Source organism: Castanea sativa, chromosome 2, assembly GCF_040712315.1.
Source record: "Castanea sativa cultivar Marrone di Chiusa Pesio chromosome 2, ASM4071231v1".
Taxonomy (NCBI): domain Eukaryota; kingdom Viridiplantae; phylum Streptophyta; class Magnoliopsida; order Fagales; family Fagaceae; genus Castanea; species Castanea sativa.
Window position 1 is genome coordinate 28,147,928 of NC_134014.1, and position 14,817 is coordinate 28,162,744.

Consider the following 14,817-nt stretch of genomic DNA (forward strand, 5'->3'; position numbering starts at 1 on the left):
GCATATTATTGGTCAACAACTTGACCGTATTGAAGAAAAAAATTGTTGAAAAAACTGTTGTTTCAAAGCCTGAGAAACCTTTGATTGATTTACCCAGTCAAAGAAAAAATATTGACTTTAAAACTTCTCAGACCAAGACTTTTGATTTAGTTACCTCTCAAGGATCAACTGTTGAAAAAATTGAAAAAATGCTTGTTGATTTAAAAGTTAAAACCGAGCAAACTTCTACTTCTAGAAGCGCTACTTGTGCTATTTCAAGAAATGAAAAAGAAATTGTTTCTGATGAAGACACAAATTTTGACTCATTATCTTCTGATTCTTTAAAAAATGCTTTTGATGATGGTTTAGGTTTACCTGAAATTAAAAGATTTGTTGGAAAACCCAATCCCACGTCTTTTACAAAAAATTCGTATTCTAAACCCACTCCTCTAGATTTGCAGTTTGAAGAAAGATTTTTTCAAACTCAATTTTCTATTTCTGCTGAAAAACTTTATGAATGGAATATTGATGGTTTGTCTGAACAAAAAATTATTAACAAAATGGCTCACATGTCTATGGTTGGTATTGCATACATGAACAATCATGACAACCTTGATCACCTTGATATTGTTGATTTGCTTGCTTCTGGCTTCACTGGTTCTCTTCGAGGTTGGTGGGATTCACATCTCATAGAAGAATCTAGAGAATCAATTAAACATGCTGTTAAAAGAGATATTGATGGTATGCCTATTTTTGATGAAAATATTAATCGTGGAATTCCTGATGGTGTCAATACTTTGGTTTACACCATTCTTAAACATTTTGTTGGTACTCCATCTAATATTTCGTCTCAAATTTCTGATTATTTGAATAATTTGAGATGTCCTACTATGTCTGATTACAGATAGTACCAAGATGTGTTTATTTTCAGCTCAGGAAAGATTCTACGAAGCCTTATTGGAAAGAGAGGTTTATTGATGGTCTACCTCCTATCTTTGCTCATAAGGTAAAAAATGAATTAATTGGTAAAAATGATTCTATTGATTTTGATAATTTAACTTATGGTGATATTTTCAGCACTATTAGAAAACTTGGAATCAATATGTGTAATGATGAAAAATGGTTAAAACAACAATTAAAAGATAAGAAGAAAGCTAAATATGAAATGGGTAATTTCTGTGAACAATATGGTTTACCTCCTATTGCCCTTTCTAGGCAAAAAGGAAAAAGTAAACATGATAAAGTTTACAAAAGTTATTCCCATAAAAAGCATAAAAGATACAGAACCCACTTTGTTAAACCTAATGATTTTTATGATAAAAAGAAATCTGCTTTTAGAAAACATGATAATCAAAGATCAGGTAAAGGTAAATATTTTAACTGTGGAAAATTTGGTCATTTCAGTAAAGACTGTAACCAAAAACCTGGTAAATTGAAAAATTAGCTGAATATGTAAAACATTAATGATAACGATCAACGTGAACTATTTCAGATTCTTGAATCTACTGCTTCAACTGATTCTTTTGAAGATGATTTCTCCTCGTCTGATTCTGATTATCACTCTTGTAGTGATATTTCTAAATCTCCCAATATTAAACTTAGTTGTAGAGATTCCTGTTGTAATGTGATAAAATCTGTTAGAATGTTAACTAAAAGTAAAGAAAGCGATAATTTATTATTAACATTAATAAGCAAAGTTGAAGACCCCAATTTACAAAAAAAATATCTTGACAAGTTTATGAAAAATTTAACAAAAGATGAAAAGGTTCAAAAACCTAAATCTACGATAAGTTTTGAAGAAACTTTGGAAAGATTTAATAAAAATAAATCCAAAGAAATAACTGTTAATGATCTTCAATATGAAATAAAAACTGTTAAACAAGAAATAATTCAATTAAAAAATGATGTGAAAACTATTAAACATGATAATGATCATCTTAAAAAAGAATTGTTAATTCTGAAGATTGATAAAAATATGGATAAACACCAATCTGATAATGATGAGCAAGAAGATGGAGATGAATCCGTTCAACAAGCTTCTCCTTCTGGTAATGTTTCTAACAAAGTCTTGATTAATTTGATTGACAATCAACTGTCTCTTGTTAAGCATATGCTGCCCAAATGGTACACTAAAGTCAAAATCATTGTTGCTCATGATTATGCTTTTGATGTTGTTGCTATGATTGATTCTGGTGCTGATGTTAATTGAATTCAAGAAGGACTGATTCCTTCTAAATATTTTGAAAAATCTACTGAGAGATTGGTTTCTGCCAATGGAACAAAAATGAAAATCAAATATGAATTGAATAATGCTCATGTTTGACATGATAATGTTTGCTTTAAAATTCCTTCTGTGCTTGTTGAAAAGATGATTGATAAAGTGATTCTTGGTTTGCCCTTTATTAACTCTTTATACCCTTTTCTTACTGAAGATGATGAAATTACTACTGATCCTTTTCGACAAAAAGTAAAATTCAAATTTTGTTCAAAGTTTGAGACTAATAATGATGACGCATTGCGCCTGATTCATGCAAAACTCAAACACCTCAACTTTATTAAACAAGAAGATAGCTTTAAGAAAACTGGTAAAAAACTCTCTGGTAAATTGTTGCAATCAAGAATTGATAATTGTCACAAAGTCTTAATGAATGATGAGTGCCCTGACAATATTGATGTCTTTCTTGTTGACTTGCATGATGACAAAAACTTTAGTGAAGAGAATATCTCCACTAAAGAATGTCCTACGAATACTACAATTCATAAAAGAATCCTTAGCACTAGACTTTTGACCAAGTCCTTAGAATGGATCAAGTATGTTTGGAACAAGTCTTCTCCCTACCCCAATATTCCCAAAATTGATCATTGTCACCCTAGAGCTTATTGTCCTGCCCAACTAAGACGTACTATTATACTATGGCTTTTGAAACATATTTTCCAAACGAATTTTACTTGTAATATTTACTCTCATTTTCTCAAAAAACATTCTATCATTAAACTATTAACTATGGCCAGTTGGCTTAACATCTTCTCCCTTAATAATACTACCACTACTAAGTGGAATATTATGACTTTTTTAGCAGAGAAGAGGAACAAGGGGAAAGCGCCTGCTCAGGACTTTCCTCAAGACGAAAGGCTCCCAGTGGGACATCCTTTTGTAATGCATGAAGGCACATCTTCTGGAGTAATATCCAGTAATGCAACATTCCTTCAGGAATTTGTCCCGACAGAGGTGACATATTCCAATGGTGATATAATATTGACTCTACAGGAAGTATTGTCCAGAGAATTTCAATTCCACAATGGAATCTATAGTGAAACTAGATTCCATTAAAATCATTCTTGATAACCTTCAAGCTGCCTTTTTATCAAGACATCATAAACTATTCAAAAAAACCATGAAAGCTCTTGAAATTCACCTTGTCAACTTTACTACTCAAATAGGAGATTTGACAAATCACCCTGATAACCCAACTAATGAAAATGAAGCCTTTGCTGATTACCTTGTTGACAAACTTGTTAACTCCAAGACTCATAAAAGTCATCCTGTTGCAACCCTCATTAGTCAACTCTTTGGTAAAGAGGAAATCCATTCAATGGATAGAAAGACTATAATGGGTACTGATTATGCTAGATTGAGTCTTAAGACCAGTCTTTGCTAAGAAGTGTTGTTGCCAACTTGCCTCCAGAAATACAATCTTGTATTTTTGGAAGTAAGGCTATGTCCAAAGATCTCAATCTTTGGCTCAAATATTTCAGAACTCTTATTTTAATCACTCCTAATCTTGTTGAACATGATGGTCCCAATAGTGCTTCACTAAAGAAGACATGGGGAAAATGTTTTGGGAGTAGTCTTAGAGTCCATGAAAAAGATCATCCCTTCCCCGGATTATTGATCAATTATGAAGATGGTTCAGATGATGACCCTTTCTGGCTATCCCAAATGTTTGAATTTGGTTTTATTAGACTCATAAAATTGACGAGTCATGCCCAGATCAACCAATTCCCTGATATTATTCAAAAGGCTGTTACAAATGTTGAAAGTCCTTATATTTCCATCCGATGTTGGAGTACTTTACCCAATATATATATATATATAAGAATAAGCTAGTTGTTGTTGTGGATGAATTATCGGCTTTTATGTGGAAACCCTATGATATGAACTTCACCAACAATTGTGATGAAACTCGATAACAATGATGGTTTAGAACCCCAAGATCGTGTAGACAAGATTTGTTGAGCCTTGACCCATCATCCTAATCAGATGAAAAACCAAGACTACGATGGATTGAAAACACCACACCAAGAATTCCTAAGAAACTTTCAAGAATCAAGGTGATAAGTTTGGTTGTTTGAACGCCACAAGATTAACTTGATAAGTTCAAGAGTTCTTTTAAGAACCTAGAGGAACACAAGACCTCACAAGGAGAATAATTTTTCTGAAAACTAAAAGTTGATTTTTAAAATTCGTACTACCCATGTATATACCTGGAACAACCCTCCAAGAATAGGCAAAGTCATAATTATAGCTTTAAAAACAGCACAAAAATTAACCTAAACAAGTTCCCTCATTTTTTGGATTCTTGGACTTTTAAAGGCAATCAAACATAGCTCAATGACTAGATTTAATGTATTTTAACACCCTTTAATGGTCAGACCATGCTGGGTGCAAATTTACATGCTAATTAGCCTCTTCAATTGCTTTGATGACATGGACTAAGCCTTGATTATTATCTGAGCCCATCTTGGTCTTTTCAGAATCAGCCCAATTCTCTTGGACTAGCCCATTTAGTGCTTCCTTGAAACGTTTGGCTCTAAGTCTTGTAATTGGGCCACTAGGAAGTGACAAAGGGTCATGTGCAAATTCAACTCCATTTCCACGTGTATGATCAACATGACTAGCTCCTTGATTTAAATCATTCCCCCCCTCTTGAGAAGGATTTGTCCTCAAATCATCACCTACATCAAAAGGAGACAAATCAGCAACATTAAAGCTTGCACTAATACCATACTCACCTAGTAAGTCAAGCTTGTAGGCATTATCATTGATGCGCTCCATTACTTGAAATGGTCCATCACCCTGTGGTAGGAGTTTTGAACGCCGTTTTTCTGAAAAATGATCCTTCCTGAAGTGCAACCAAACCCAATCTCCTGGTTCAAACACTACCTTCTTGCGTCCCTTGTTGGCTTGATGGACATATTGTTGAGTCCTCCTTTCGATGTTTAGCCGTGCCTTTTCATGAATCATCTTTACAAATTCTGCTTTCTTTTTGCCATCTAAGTTCATACGTTCACTTAAAGGTAAAGAAGTTAAATCCAAAGGTGACAATGGATTAAAACCATAAACAATTTCAAATGGTGAAAACTTAGATGCAAAATGTATACTTCTATTGTAAGCAAATTCAACATGTGGCAAACAATCTTCCCATGTTTTCAAGTTCTTTTTAATGATAGCACGCAACAAAGAAGACAAAGTTCTATTTACTATTTCAGTTTGACCATCCGTTTGTGGATGACAAGTAGTAGAAAACAACAACTTGGTTCCCAACTTTCCCCACAAAGTCTTCCAAAAGTAACTCAAAAACTTTGCGTCCCCATCAGAAACAATGGTCCTAGGCATACCATGGAACCTAACAATTTCTTTGAAGAATAAATCAACTATATGTGATGCATCATCAGTTTTGTGACATGCAATGAAGTGTGCTATCTTGGAAAATCTATCTACCACCACAAAAACTAAATCTCTCCCCCTCTTAGTCTTAAGTAAATCTAAAACAAAATCCATAAAAATATCAGTCCAAGGTTCACTAGGTATTGGCAAAGGGGTGTACAAACCATGGGGTTTCAACTTAGACTTAGCCTGTTTACACGTGATACACTTCTCACAGATTCTTTCCACATTACATTTCATATGAGGCCAAAAAAAAATGATCATGCAAAATTCCTAAAGTCTTAGCTACACCAAAATGACCTATCAAACCACCACCATGAGCTTTTCTCATAAGCAATTCACGCAAAGAACACTTAGGCACACACAGTTTATTCTCCCGAAACAAAAATCCATTATGCCTATAAAACTTACCAAATGCCACTTTTTCACATGCATTGAACACATCACCAAAATCAGAATCTTGTGCATACAAATCCTGAATGTATTCAAAGCCAAGCATTTTTGTATCTAAAATGGAAAGTAAAGCATACCTTTGGGACAATGCATCAACCACCACATTTTCCTTACCTTGCTTGTATCTGATCACATAAGGAAATGTTTCAATGAATTCCACCCACTTGGCATGGCATTTGTTCAACCTTTGCTGCCCTTTCAAATGCTTCAAAGATTCATGATTTGTGTGAATCACAAATTCCTTTGGCCATAGGTAGTGTTGCCAATTTTCCAAAGCCCTTACCAAGGCATACATCTCCTTATCATAAGTGGGGTAATTTAGGGCTGCCCCACCCAACTTTTCATTGAAATAAGCAACTGGATGGCCTTCTTGCACCAAAACAGCTCCAATACCTATTCCTGAAGCATCACACTCAATTTCAAAAGTCTTAGCAAAGTTAGGTAAACACAAGCAAAGGTGCATTAATTAACTTTTCTTTGATCTGATTAAATGCCTTTTCTTGTTCTTTCCCCTACTTAAACGGCACATTTTTCTTGATGACTTCAGTAAGAGGAGCGGCTAAGCTACTAAAATCACGCACAAACCGTCTATAGAAACTAGCTAAGCTGTGGAAACTCCTCACTTGTTTCACTCAAGAATTGATACACTCGCACTCATGTTTTCACTTTAAACGGCTTTTACCCTCTTATGGTCTCACACACTCTTGCCTTTTTCCACTCTTTTGTGTCTTCTTTAGTTCTTAATCGAACTTCAAGAAACTAATTCAAAATAATCCAGTAGTAATTCAGAATGAGAAACAACCAAAACTCATCAAAAGGTCAAGAACTTGAATAAGGTGAGGAACAAGATTGAGATTTTTTTTTTTTTTTTTTTGAGTAAGGAACAAGAAATAGAATGAAAATAAAAGATAGTCAAACTTATCTTAGAACCAAGGCTCTGATACCAAATGATATGAACTTCACCAAAAATTGTGATGAAACCTGATAACAATGATGGTTTAGAACCCCAAGATTGTGTAGACAAGATTTGTTGAGCCTTGACCCATCATCTAATCAGATGAAAAACCAAGACTACGATGGATTGAAAACGCCACACCAAGAATTCCTAAGAAACTTTCAAGAATCAAGGTGATAAGTTTGGCTGTTTGAACGCCACAAGATTAACTTGATAAGTTCAAGAGTTCTTTTAAGAACCAAGAGGAACACAAGACCTCACAAGGAGAATAATTTTTCTGAAAACTAAAAGTTGATTTTTAAAATTCGTACTACCCATCTATATACCTGGAACAACCCTCCAAGAATAGGCAAAGTCATAATTACAGCTTTAAAAACAGCACAAAAATTAACCTAAACAAGTTCCCATGTTTTTTGGATTCTTGGACTTTTAAAGGTAGTCAAACATAGCTAAAGGACTAGATTTAATGTATTTTAACACCCTTTAATGGTCAGACCATGCTGGGTGCAAATTTACATGCTAATTAGCCTCTTCAATTGCTTTGATGACATGGACTAAGCCTTGATTATTATCTGAGCCCATCTTGGTCTTTTCAGAATCAGCCCAATTCTCTTGGACTAGCCCATTTAGTGCTTCCTTGAAACGTTTGGCTCTAAGTCTTGTAATTGGGCCACTAGGAAGTGACAAAGGGTCATGTGCAAATTCAACTCCATTTCCACGTGTATGATCAGCATGACCAGCTCCATGATTTGCATCACCCTAGAAATGCACTGTGGTCGACATACGAGGTTAGTCTCATCATTTCCTATGTCTCTTAACCTAGGTTGTACGAACACCGACATGGGTACAAGGGTACAACAAACAAGGGTATGACATGTCAGGGGTACGATAATTAATTAATTAAGGTATATTTTTAAATATTTTTAGAGAATATATGTTTATTTTAGGGTTTAAATTAAGTAATAACAACAAATAAGTACAATAACACCAGAAAAAATGTTGTCCAAAATACAATTTTTTTTCCATTACTAAACCCATAAGACAGATAAAACCAAAAAAAAAAAAACACTAAACCCACTGACCTAGTATAGTACACGCATAACGAGAAGGAGATAAACATAAAACCCAAAAAAAACTAAACTAAACCTATTAAATAAGTAAAGAACACACGTAAATAAGTAAACCTAGTATAGCACGCGTGTAAGTTCCAAACTTAAAAAATAAAAAAATAAAAAAAAAACAGAGAAAGAGAAAGAAAAAGAAAAAGTCAAAAGCCCAAAAGACAGAGAACCCAAAACCTGCAAAGAGAGAAACTGCAGAGGGAGAGAGAAGGAGCTTTGGGATTGCCGGAGGAGGTTCAGTTGTCACTGATTTACTTTGAGAAGGCACATCACACAGATTTGATCAGATAACTGAGGGGAAAGAGAGAGGTGTTGGTCCAAATCCTGTCTTTCTCCGTCTCTCTATCTCTCTCTCTCTCTCTCTCTCTCTCTCTCTCTCTCTCTCTCTCTCTTTAATTTTTTTTAAAGTTTTGCCATGTCAAGGAGGTTCTGGTGTGTCACGACTATATTTATGATGTACCTAGATTTTTTTCAAAAAAAAAAAATGAGGACACTTGTTGAGTACGAATTTTAGGGGTGTTTTACTAGTACCCATGTCAAACACGAGTATTTGGCCAAAATCACTGTGTTTATGCAACATTGCTCTTAACTCTTAACAAATAACAAATAGTATACTATACATTGCGAGTGTGACAGTCCAACCTGATTTATATAATTCAGTAAGCTAGTTGTTGTTGCGGATGAATTATATATATCGGGTCAGATTGTCACACTCACACTATCTATACTACTATTTAATGGGCTTCCCTTGTTTGGGATTCTCATTTTTTTTTTGGTTCAAAAATGTCCTTACACCTCTATATTTAAGTAGAGACAAAACTGAAGGATAATCCGGCAAAAATACAACTTTAACTTCCCCTAAAACATTGCCTAAAAAATATAGTCACTCTTTTGTTGATCTTCAAATTGTTTTATCCACTTATAAATTAGATTCTTAAAATAAAAATTATATATAAAAAATAAAGACACATTTTTTTTGGCTATAAAATAGAATCACTAAACCCAACGTTTTCAATTTTTTTTCTTCTCATTTTCCCCTTTATCAAGACTTAAACGTCTCTCTCTCTCTCTCTCTCTCTCTCTCTCTCTCTCTCTCTCTCTCTCATTTCCTTTCTTCTAAATTCTAATTTCATTTTTTGTTTTGTTTTTGTTTTTTCAAATCTCTTCTTCTTTATTTTGAATTATTAAAAAAAATGTGATTTTTAATGTACTCCCTCTTTTCTTTTTAATGATTTATTTATGTTGGTGTTTGAATTGTTTTCTCTTCACATTTATTTGTACTGCCTTTTTTTCATTTTAATGAATTTATTTTCTATGTCCAAAATAAAAATAACTATATGTGGGATTTAATTAGATAAAAGAAAGAAGCATCTTAAATTATCTCATCCCTTCCCCTATATATATATATGTGTGTGTGTGTGTGTGTGTTTATCAAATAAAAAAAGAAAAAAAATTTGTCTCTAATCCCAAGAAAAACACTCTTGTTGCCTTGTCGCACGGCAAAGCCCAAAGCCGTGCAAGAGCAATTGCATTAGTTGATGCAAATTCTGCTTCTATTTTGCACAAAAAGCTACTTTTTCTATTTTACACACCCATTTTTACAAAACACCCACATCAGTTTATCTATTCTACACATTTATTCAATAAAATATTCATTCTTTTACAATTTTTTATTATTCTTTCCCTCGCTGCTTCTCTCTCACAGACCCTATCCGAAACCCATCTCCCTCACCGCCTCTCTCTCTCACAAACCCAATCTGCTTCTCTCTCACTTTCTCATCAACCAAACAATAAGTACAATCCTCCATTTCATAATAAATTAACCACAAAACATCCAAACGACGCCATGGAACAAATTTTGGGTTATTTTTTTGACAAATTTTTTCTATCTTTTAAAATTTTGGGTTTTGTTTGTTTTTGTAGGTTGAAACGGAAATGGAATGCATGGAAGCACCTTGTGACAATTTTTTCAATGACGATATTCACAAACCCAATCCGCCTCTGCTCTTGTGACGATTTTTTTGTAGATGAACTACTTGACTTGTCTAACGAAGATGGGTTTGTGAAAGAAGAAGAAGAGGAAAAAGATAAAAGCTGTCTCTGAACACGAAAATTCCAACACCAAAACCACCACTTTCACAGCAAAGATGAGTTTGGCTCCGTACCCACAAGCAAACTCGATAGAGATGAAGGGGGAGTGAGGTGAGGAGAGAGCAGAGACAAGGAGAGAGTCAGCTGAGAGTGAAAGTCAGAGCAGAGACGAGAGAAAAAACTAATAAAATATTAAATGCACATGCTACAGTAACATGCATATATGCACGGTTACTATAGCAATTGTGCATAAATGCACAATTTTATATCTACTGACGTGAATATTTATTTTGCTTAAAATGTGTAAAATGAGCACATTTTTCTATTTTGCACAATTTTACATCAACTGAAATAGTTGCTCTAAATAAGCTAGTGGTATACTGTGATGTTATTTGTGAAGAGTTAAGCGACAAGTAATGACGAGACTAACCTCGTATGTCGACCACGGTGCATTTCTAGGGTTTCCACTTAAAAGCCGATAATCATTTTATTTTTTAAACACACAACAGGAGGCGCTGTTGTTGTTGTTGTTGTTGTTGTAGCAGAATAGGTACCGAGCCCAAAGAAGAAGAAGTCGTTCTCATCCTCTGCAACCAACCATGGGTAATCCTCAAATCTCAATCTCTCTCTCTCTCTCTCTCTGTGTGGTGATGGTGATGATGGAAATTTTTGTGTTGTGTTTTGATATATGTTGATAGGTATCTCACGTGACTCTATGCACAAGAGGCGTGCCACTGGAGGCAAGAAGAAGGCCTGGAGGAAGAAGAGAAAGTATGTATATAAGTATTACTGTTACTATTTCTAACCCATTTTTCTCTTTCTTTTTTTTCCACTTATCATAGATCTTTTCAATTACTCTCAAAACACCCTCTATTTAATATCTCTTTCTCTTTGGTTCTTTGTTTCTTCTTTTGCTTTTTTTTTTCCCCTGGGGCTTTAGCTACGTGGAACTTTTGATTCTTTGCTTCTTTTTTTTTTTTTTTTGGTGTCCAATCTCTGTGATATTCTAACACAATACCCAAAATTTCAATAAAAAAAAGGGAAGAAGATCCAATTATTGTTTTGCCATCGAGACATTGCTAAGAGTGTCTAATGTGTAATGTCACCTAAATTAGTGTTTCTCGTCTCCCTCAAAAATTAGAATATTACTATTAAGCATCAAACATACTGAATGCTGAATTTCAGTACTAATGAGATGTTTGAGTTGGCTTTTCTACTTGTGTAACTTGAAGTTAACTTGTTCCTTTTATGTCACTTTTTCTCTTGATGCAATGCTGATTACTTTTTTATTTTTTTTTAATTAAAAAAAAAATTGTTTGTTCAGGTATGAGCTTGGTCGTCAGCCTGCAAATACTAAGCTCTCAAGCAACAAGACTGTAAGGCGAATTCGCGTGAGAGGAGGCAATGTCAAATGGAGAGCCCTCAGATTGGATACTGGAAACTACTCATGGGGTAGTGAAGCTGTCACCCGCAAAACACGTATTCTGGATGTTGTTTATAATGCTTCGAACAATGAACTTGTCAGAACACAAACTCTGGTGAAGGGTGCTATTGTTCAGGTTGATGCTGCCCCATTCAAGCAGTGGTACCTTCAGCATTATGGAGTTGACATTGGTAGGAAGAAGAAGACAGCTGCTAAGAAGGAAACCCCAGAGGTACCATTAAGTGCTTTCTATGAAATTGTTTGCTTTAATTTAGATTGATTATCAGTTGGTATAAAGCTGACTGTGTTTATAAACATGTGACAGCACAAACTGAAATATTCATTATAGTAGTTCTGGTTTAGTAATTTGTGGTGTATATTATTCAGTCAAATATTCTTCTCTGACTGTTTTTGTTTTTTTTTAATAATTAGCAAATTTTCTATTAGAAAGTGCTAGTACATTGAGAGCATGTCCCTTGTTATCTGTTTGTAAGTCGCTTCCAAGGAACTCAAGCTAATAGAACCAATAGGATAAGAGGCTTTTCAGCTTTTACAAAAATTTCAGTGTCTGACCCTCTCCTACTGTTATAGAAAGTGGTATGTTAATGGTGTAAGCCAATAAAGTTTCTTTTATGCTTTTGAGTGTTGCACAGGGCTTTCTCAACTATGAGACATAGGGTAATAACCTTCTGTTGGTGATGATGTGATTTAATTCTGTGATGGTAGCTCAAAGGTGGAGATTTGACCATTCTAGGTCCTTGATTGATAATTCCTTTTATTAGATTAATGTTTACTTATGAAAAAAAAGTACATTTTATGTGATAACACTTTCTTTATTTCCAGTATTAATGTAATAATGAAGAAAATATAACATGCTAAGTGCCTTTTTGGGAGGTGGGAAGGAGGTGAGTTAGGCTGATTATGGTGGGCGTGGTTTAATGCTCTGGTGTTGATTCTAAGCTAAGGATCAATACTGCTTTTGTGATTGTAATTTTCTATGACTCATAAGTCTTTAGCTTTGCCTATCAAATAAATAGGTACGGTATTTATTTTCTCTTTTGTACATTTGACTAGGCATGCTCTCTTTACTAGCAATTGTTTGGTGAGGGCCAGAGATTTTTTTTTATTTTTAAAATTGATGTAATTAAGAGTATCATGGGATGAGCATGTCTCATTTACCTGATCTGTCTCACAATATTGAATCTCTTTTGGAGGAATCTCCTCTAACCCACTACTTGGCAATTTATAAGTAATAAGAATATCCACATTATTATTTAAGCAAGTCATGTGACTCATTAAAAAGGTAATGTGATTAAAAGCACAAATGAATAGTCTTTTTATTTGCCGCATAGAGGGTTGGAAGAAGTTTCCTTCAAACTAGTTTAGAAGTAAACCTTTTCCAAATAGATGTGCCTATTTTTAACGAGGCTGTTTGAGATAATTTATAGGTCAAATAATATTTTTTAATAGGGTGCATTCTTCTTTTTCAATATCCTCATGTATGGAGATGCAATGGAACCCTAATGATCATTTGTTTATGTACTGGAAATTTGTGTGCTGTTAGCAGGGTTAATTTTCTCGAGCATGTGTCACTTTTTTCCCCCCTGAATTTAGATTTATTTAATTTTATTAATAAGAACATGTTTCATCATATCAATAAGCAGGAAGGCGAAGGAAATACAGAGGAAAGGGAAAAGGAAACAAAAAAGAGTAACCATGTCGCCAGGAAGCTTGAGAAGCGTCAGCAAGGTCGTACACTTGATGCACATATCGAAGAGCAGTTTGGGGGCGGTAGGCTGTTGGCATGCATCTCTTCTCGACCAGGACAATGTGGTAGATCTGATGGGTGAGCACAAAAGTTTTTACTTTTTTTTTTTTTTTGTATTCAGTTTTATGTCATCTTATTCTGTTTCCAAACCAATTTGTTCTTTCTATCAGATACATTTTGGAAGGAAAAGAACTTGAGTTCTATATGAAGAAAATCCAAAGGAAGAAGGGGAAGGGTGCCGCAGCTTAAGTAGTTTATTAGTCATAGCTTGGGTCTTCTTGCAACTTGTTTTTGTTACACCTGCCTAGATGGGCCAAAGTTTATCATTATTGATGGAACTCTGAAGATTGTGTGGCATGTTTAGTTTCAAATTAGATGCTTTAACTAGTTTGTGATTGACAAGTCAGACTTGAGCTAAAATAGCACTTGTTGGGTGCTGGCCTCTTTATGGACCATTCTCTTGTAGTAGAATTTCTTTATTGTTATAGCTGTGCTCTTTTATTGGTATTGCCAGTTCCTGTAATAGTTATATTGCATCTTTTTCCCTATAGTAAAATTTAGAACCCTGACCTCTATATCCAATTTTAATGCCTTTGTTCATCCCCTCTACATTTTGGCAACTATGGCTTAGTTCTTATCGGTTTTTACACTGCGAAATTATCAATTCTCTTCTTTAGGCTTGAGTTGCGCTCAATATTTGTAGCATTAATCTGATTCCTTTCCATCTTGATCACAAGCATTTTACTGATTATTGTGCACCTTTTGTTGTTGTTCTTTGTAGAATTAATAAATTAAACTTTGGGAATGGCCATATTCTAGACGTAACCTTATTTTAATTTCGGGGTGTGATTTGGAGTAGGAATTGGAGTTGAAATTGCAATTGGATTTTCAATTCCAGTTTTAAAATGTTTAGAATTGGATTGGAATTTGATTCATTCGATCCCTTTGGATGTCTCATGGTATTAGATACCATATTTGATTCAAGTGGTTCAATGTAAGTATTGCATTTGCTTCATGTGATTCAATGTAAATAGTAGATATTGACAATATGCTTTGACAAGAATTTCAACTTGATCTGCATGATAAGTTGTTCCAAACGTGAACTCTAAAGATCTGTAAATTAGATTCCCTTCTTATAGGTTTCATATATGAAAAAGTGTTGCTATTGGACCAATTTGATGAAAGGGGAAGAACCCTGCTGTTGATTTCCCAAATTTAGGAGTGCAGCAAGCAATCACCAACTTACGGCAGGGAAGAAATGCTGTAGTCTATTGCTTGCAAGTAACGGATTCTATTTCCAATTTATGGTTCAAGATCAAGTCAAGACCATCAAGTTGTGGAGAACACTTGCCTTTTTTT

At 34.4% G+C, this 14,817-nt stretch overlaps 1 protein-coding gene across 1 annotated transcript; it reads left to right on the forward strand.

Annotated features, from left to right (window-relative positions):
* Positions 1–10,644: 10,644 nt before the first annotated feature.
* LOC142623278 (small ribosomal subunit protein eS8) lies at positions 10,645–13,971 on the forward strand. Its single transcript, XM_075796668.1, has 5 exons — positions 10,645–10,870; positions 10,966–11,038; positions 11,592–11,922; positions 13,355–13,536; positions 13,629–13,971. Exons 1-5 carry the CDS (start codon positions 10,867–10,869, stop codon positions 13,705–13,707), a joined length of 669 nt encoding a protein of 222 aa, XP_075652783.1. The 5' UTR covers positions 10,645–10,866; the 3' UTR covers positions 13,708–13,971.
* Positions 13,972–14,817: the final 846 nt, after the last annotated feature.

Coding starts and splice junctions, on each gene's coding strand:
- LOC142623278 (XM_075796668.1), top strand. Junction 11,923..13,354: donor CTAAGAAGGAAACCCCAGAG/GTACCATTAAGT, acceptor ATCAATAAGCAG/GAAGGCGAAGGAAATACAGA. Junction 13,537..13,628: donor CAATGTGGTAGATCTGATGG/GTGAGCACAAAA, acceptor TCTTTCTATCAG/ATACATTTTGGAAGGAAAAG.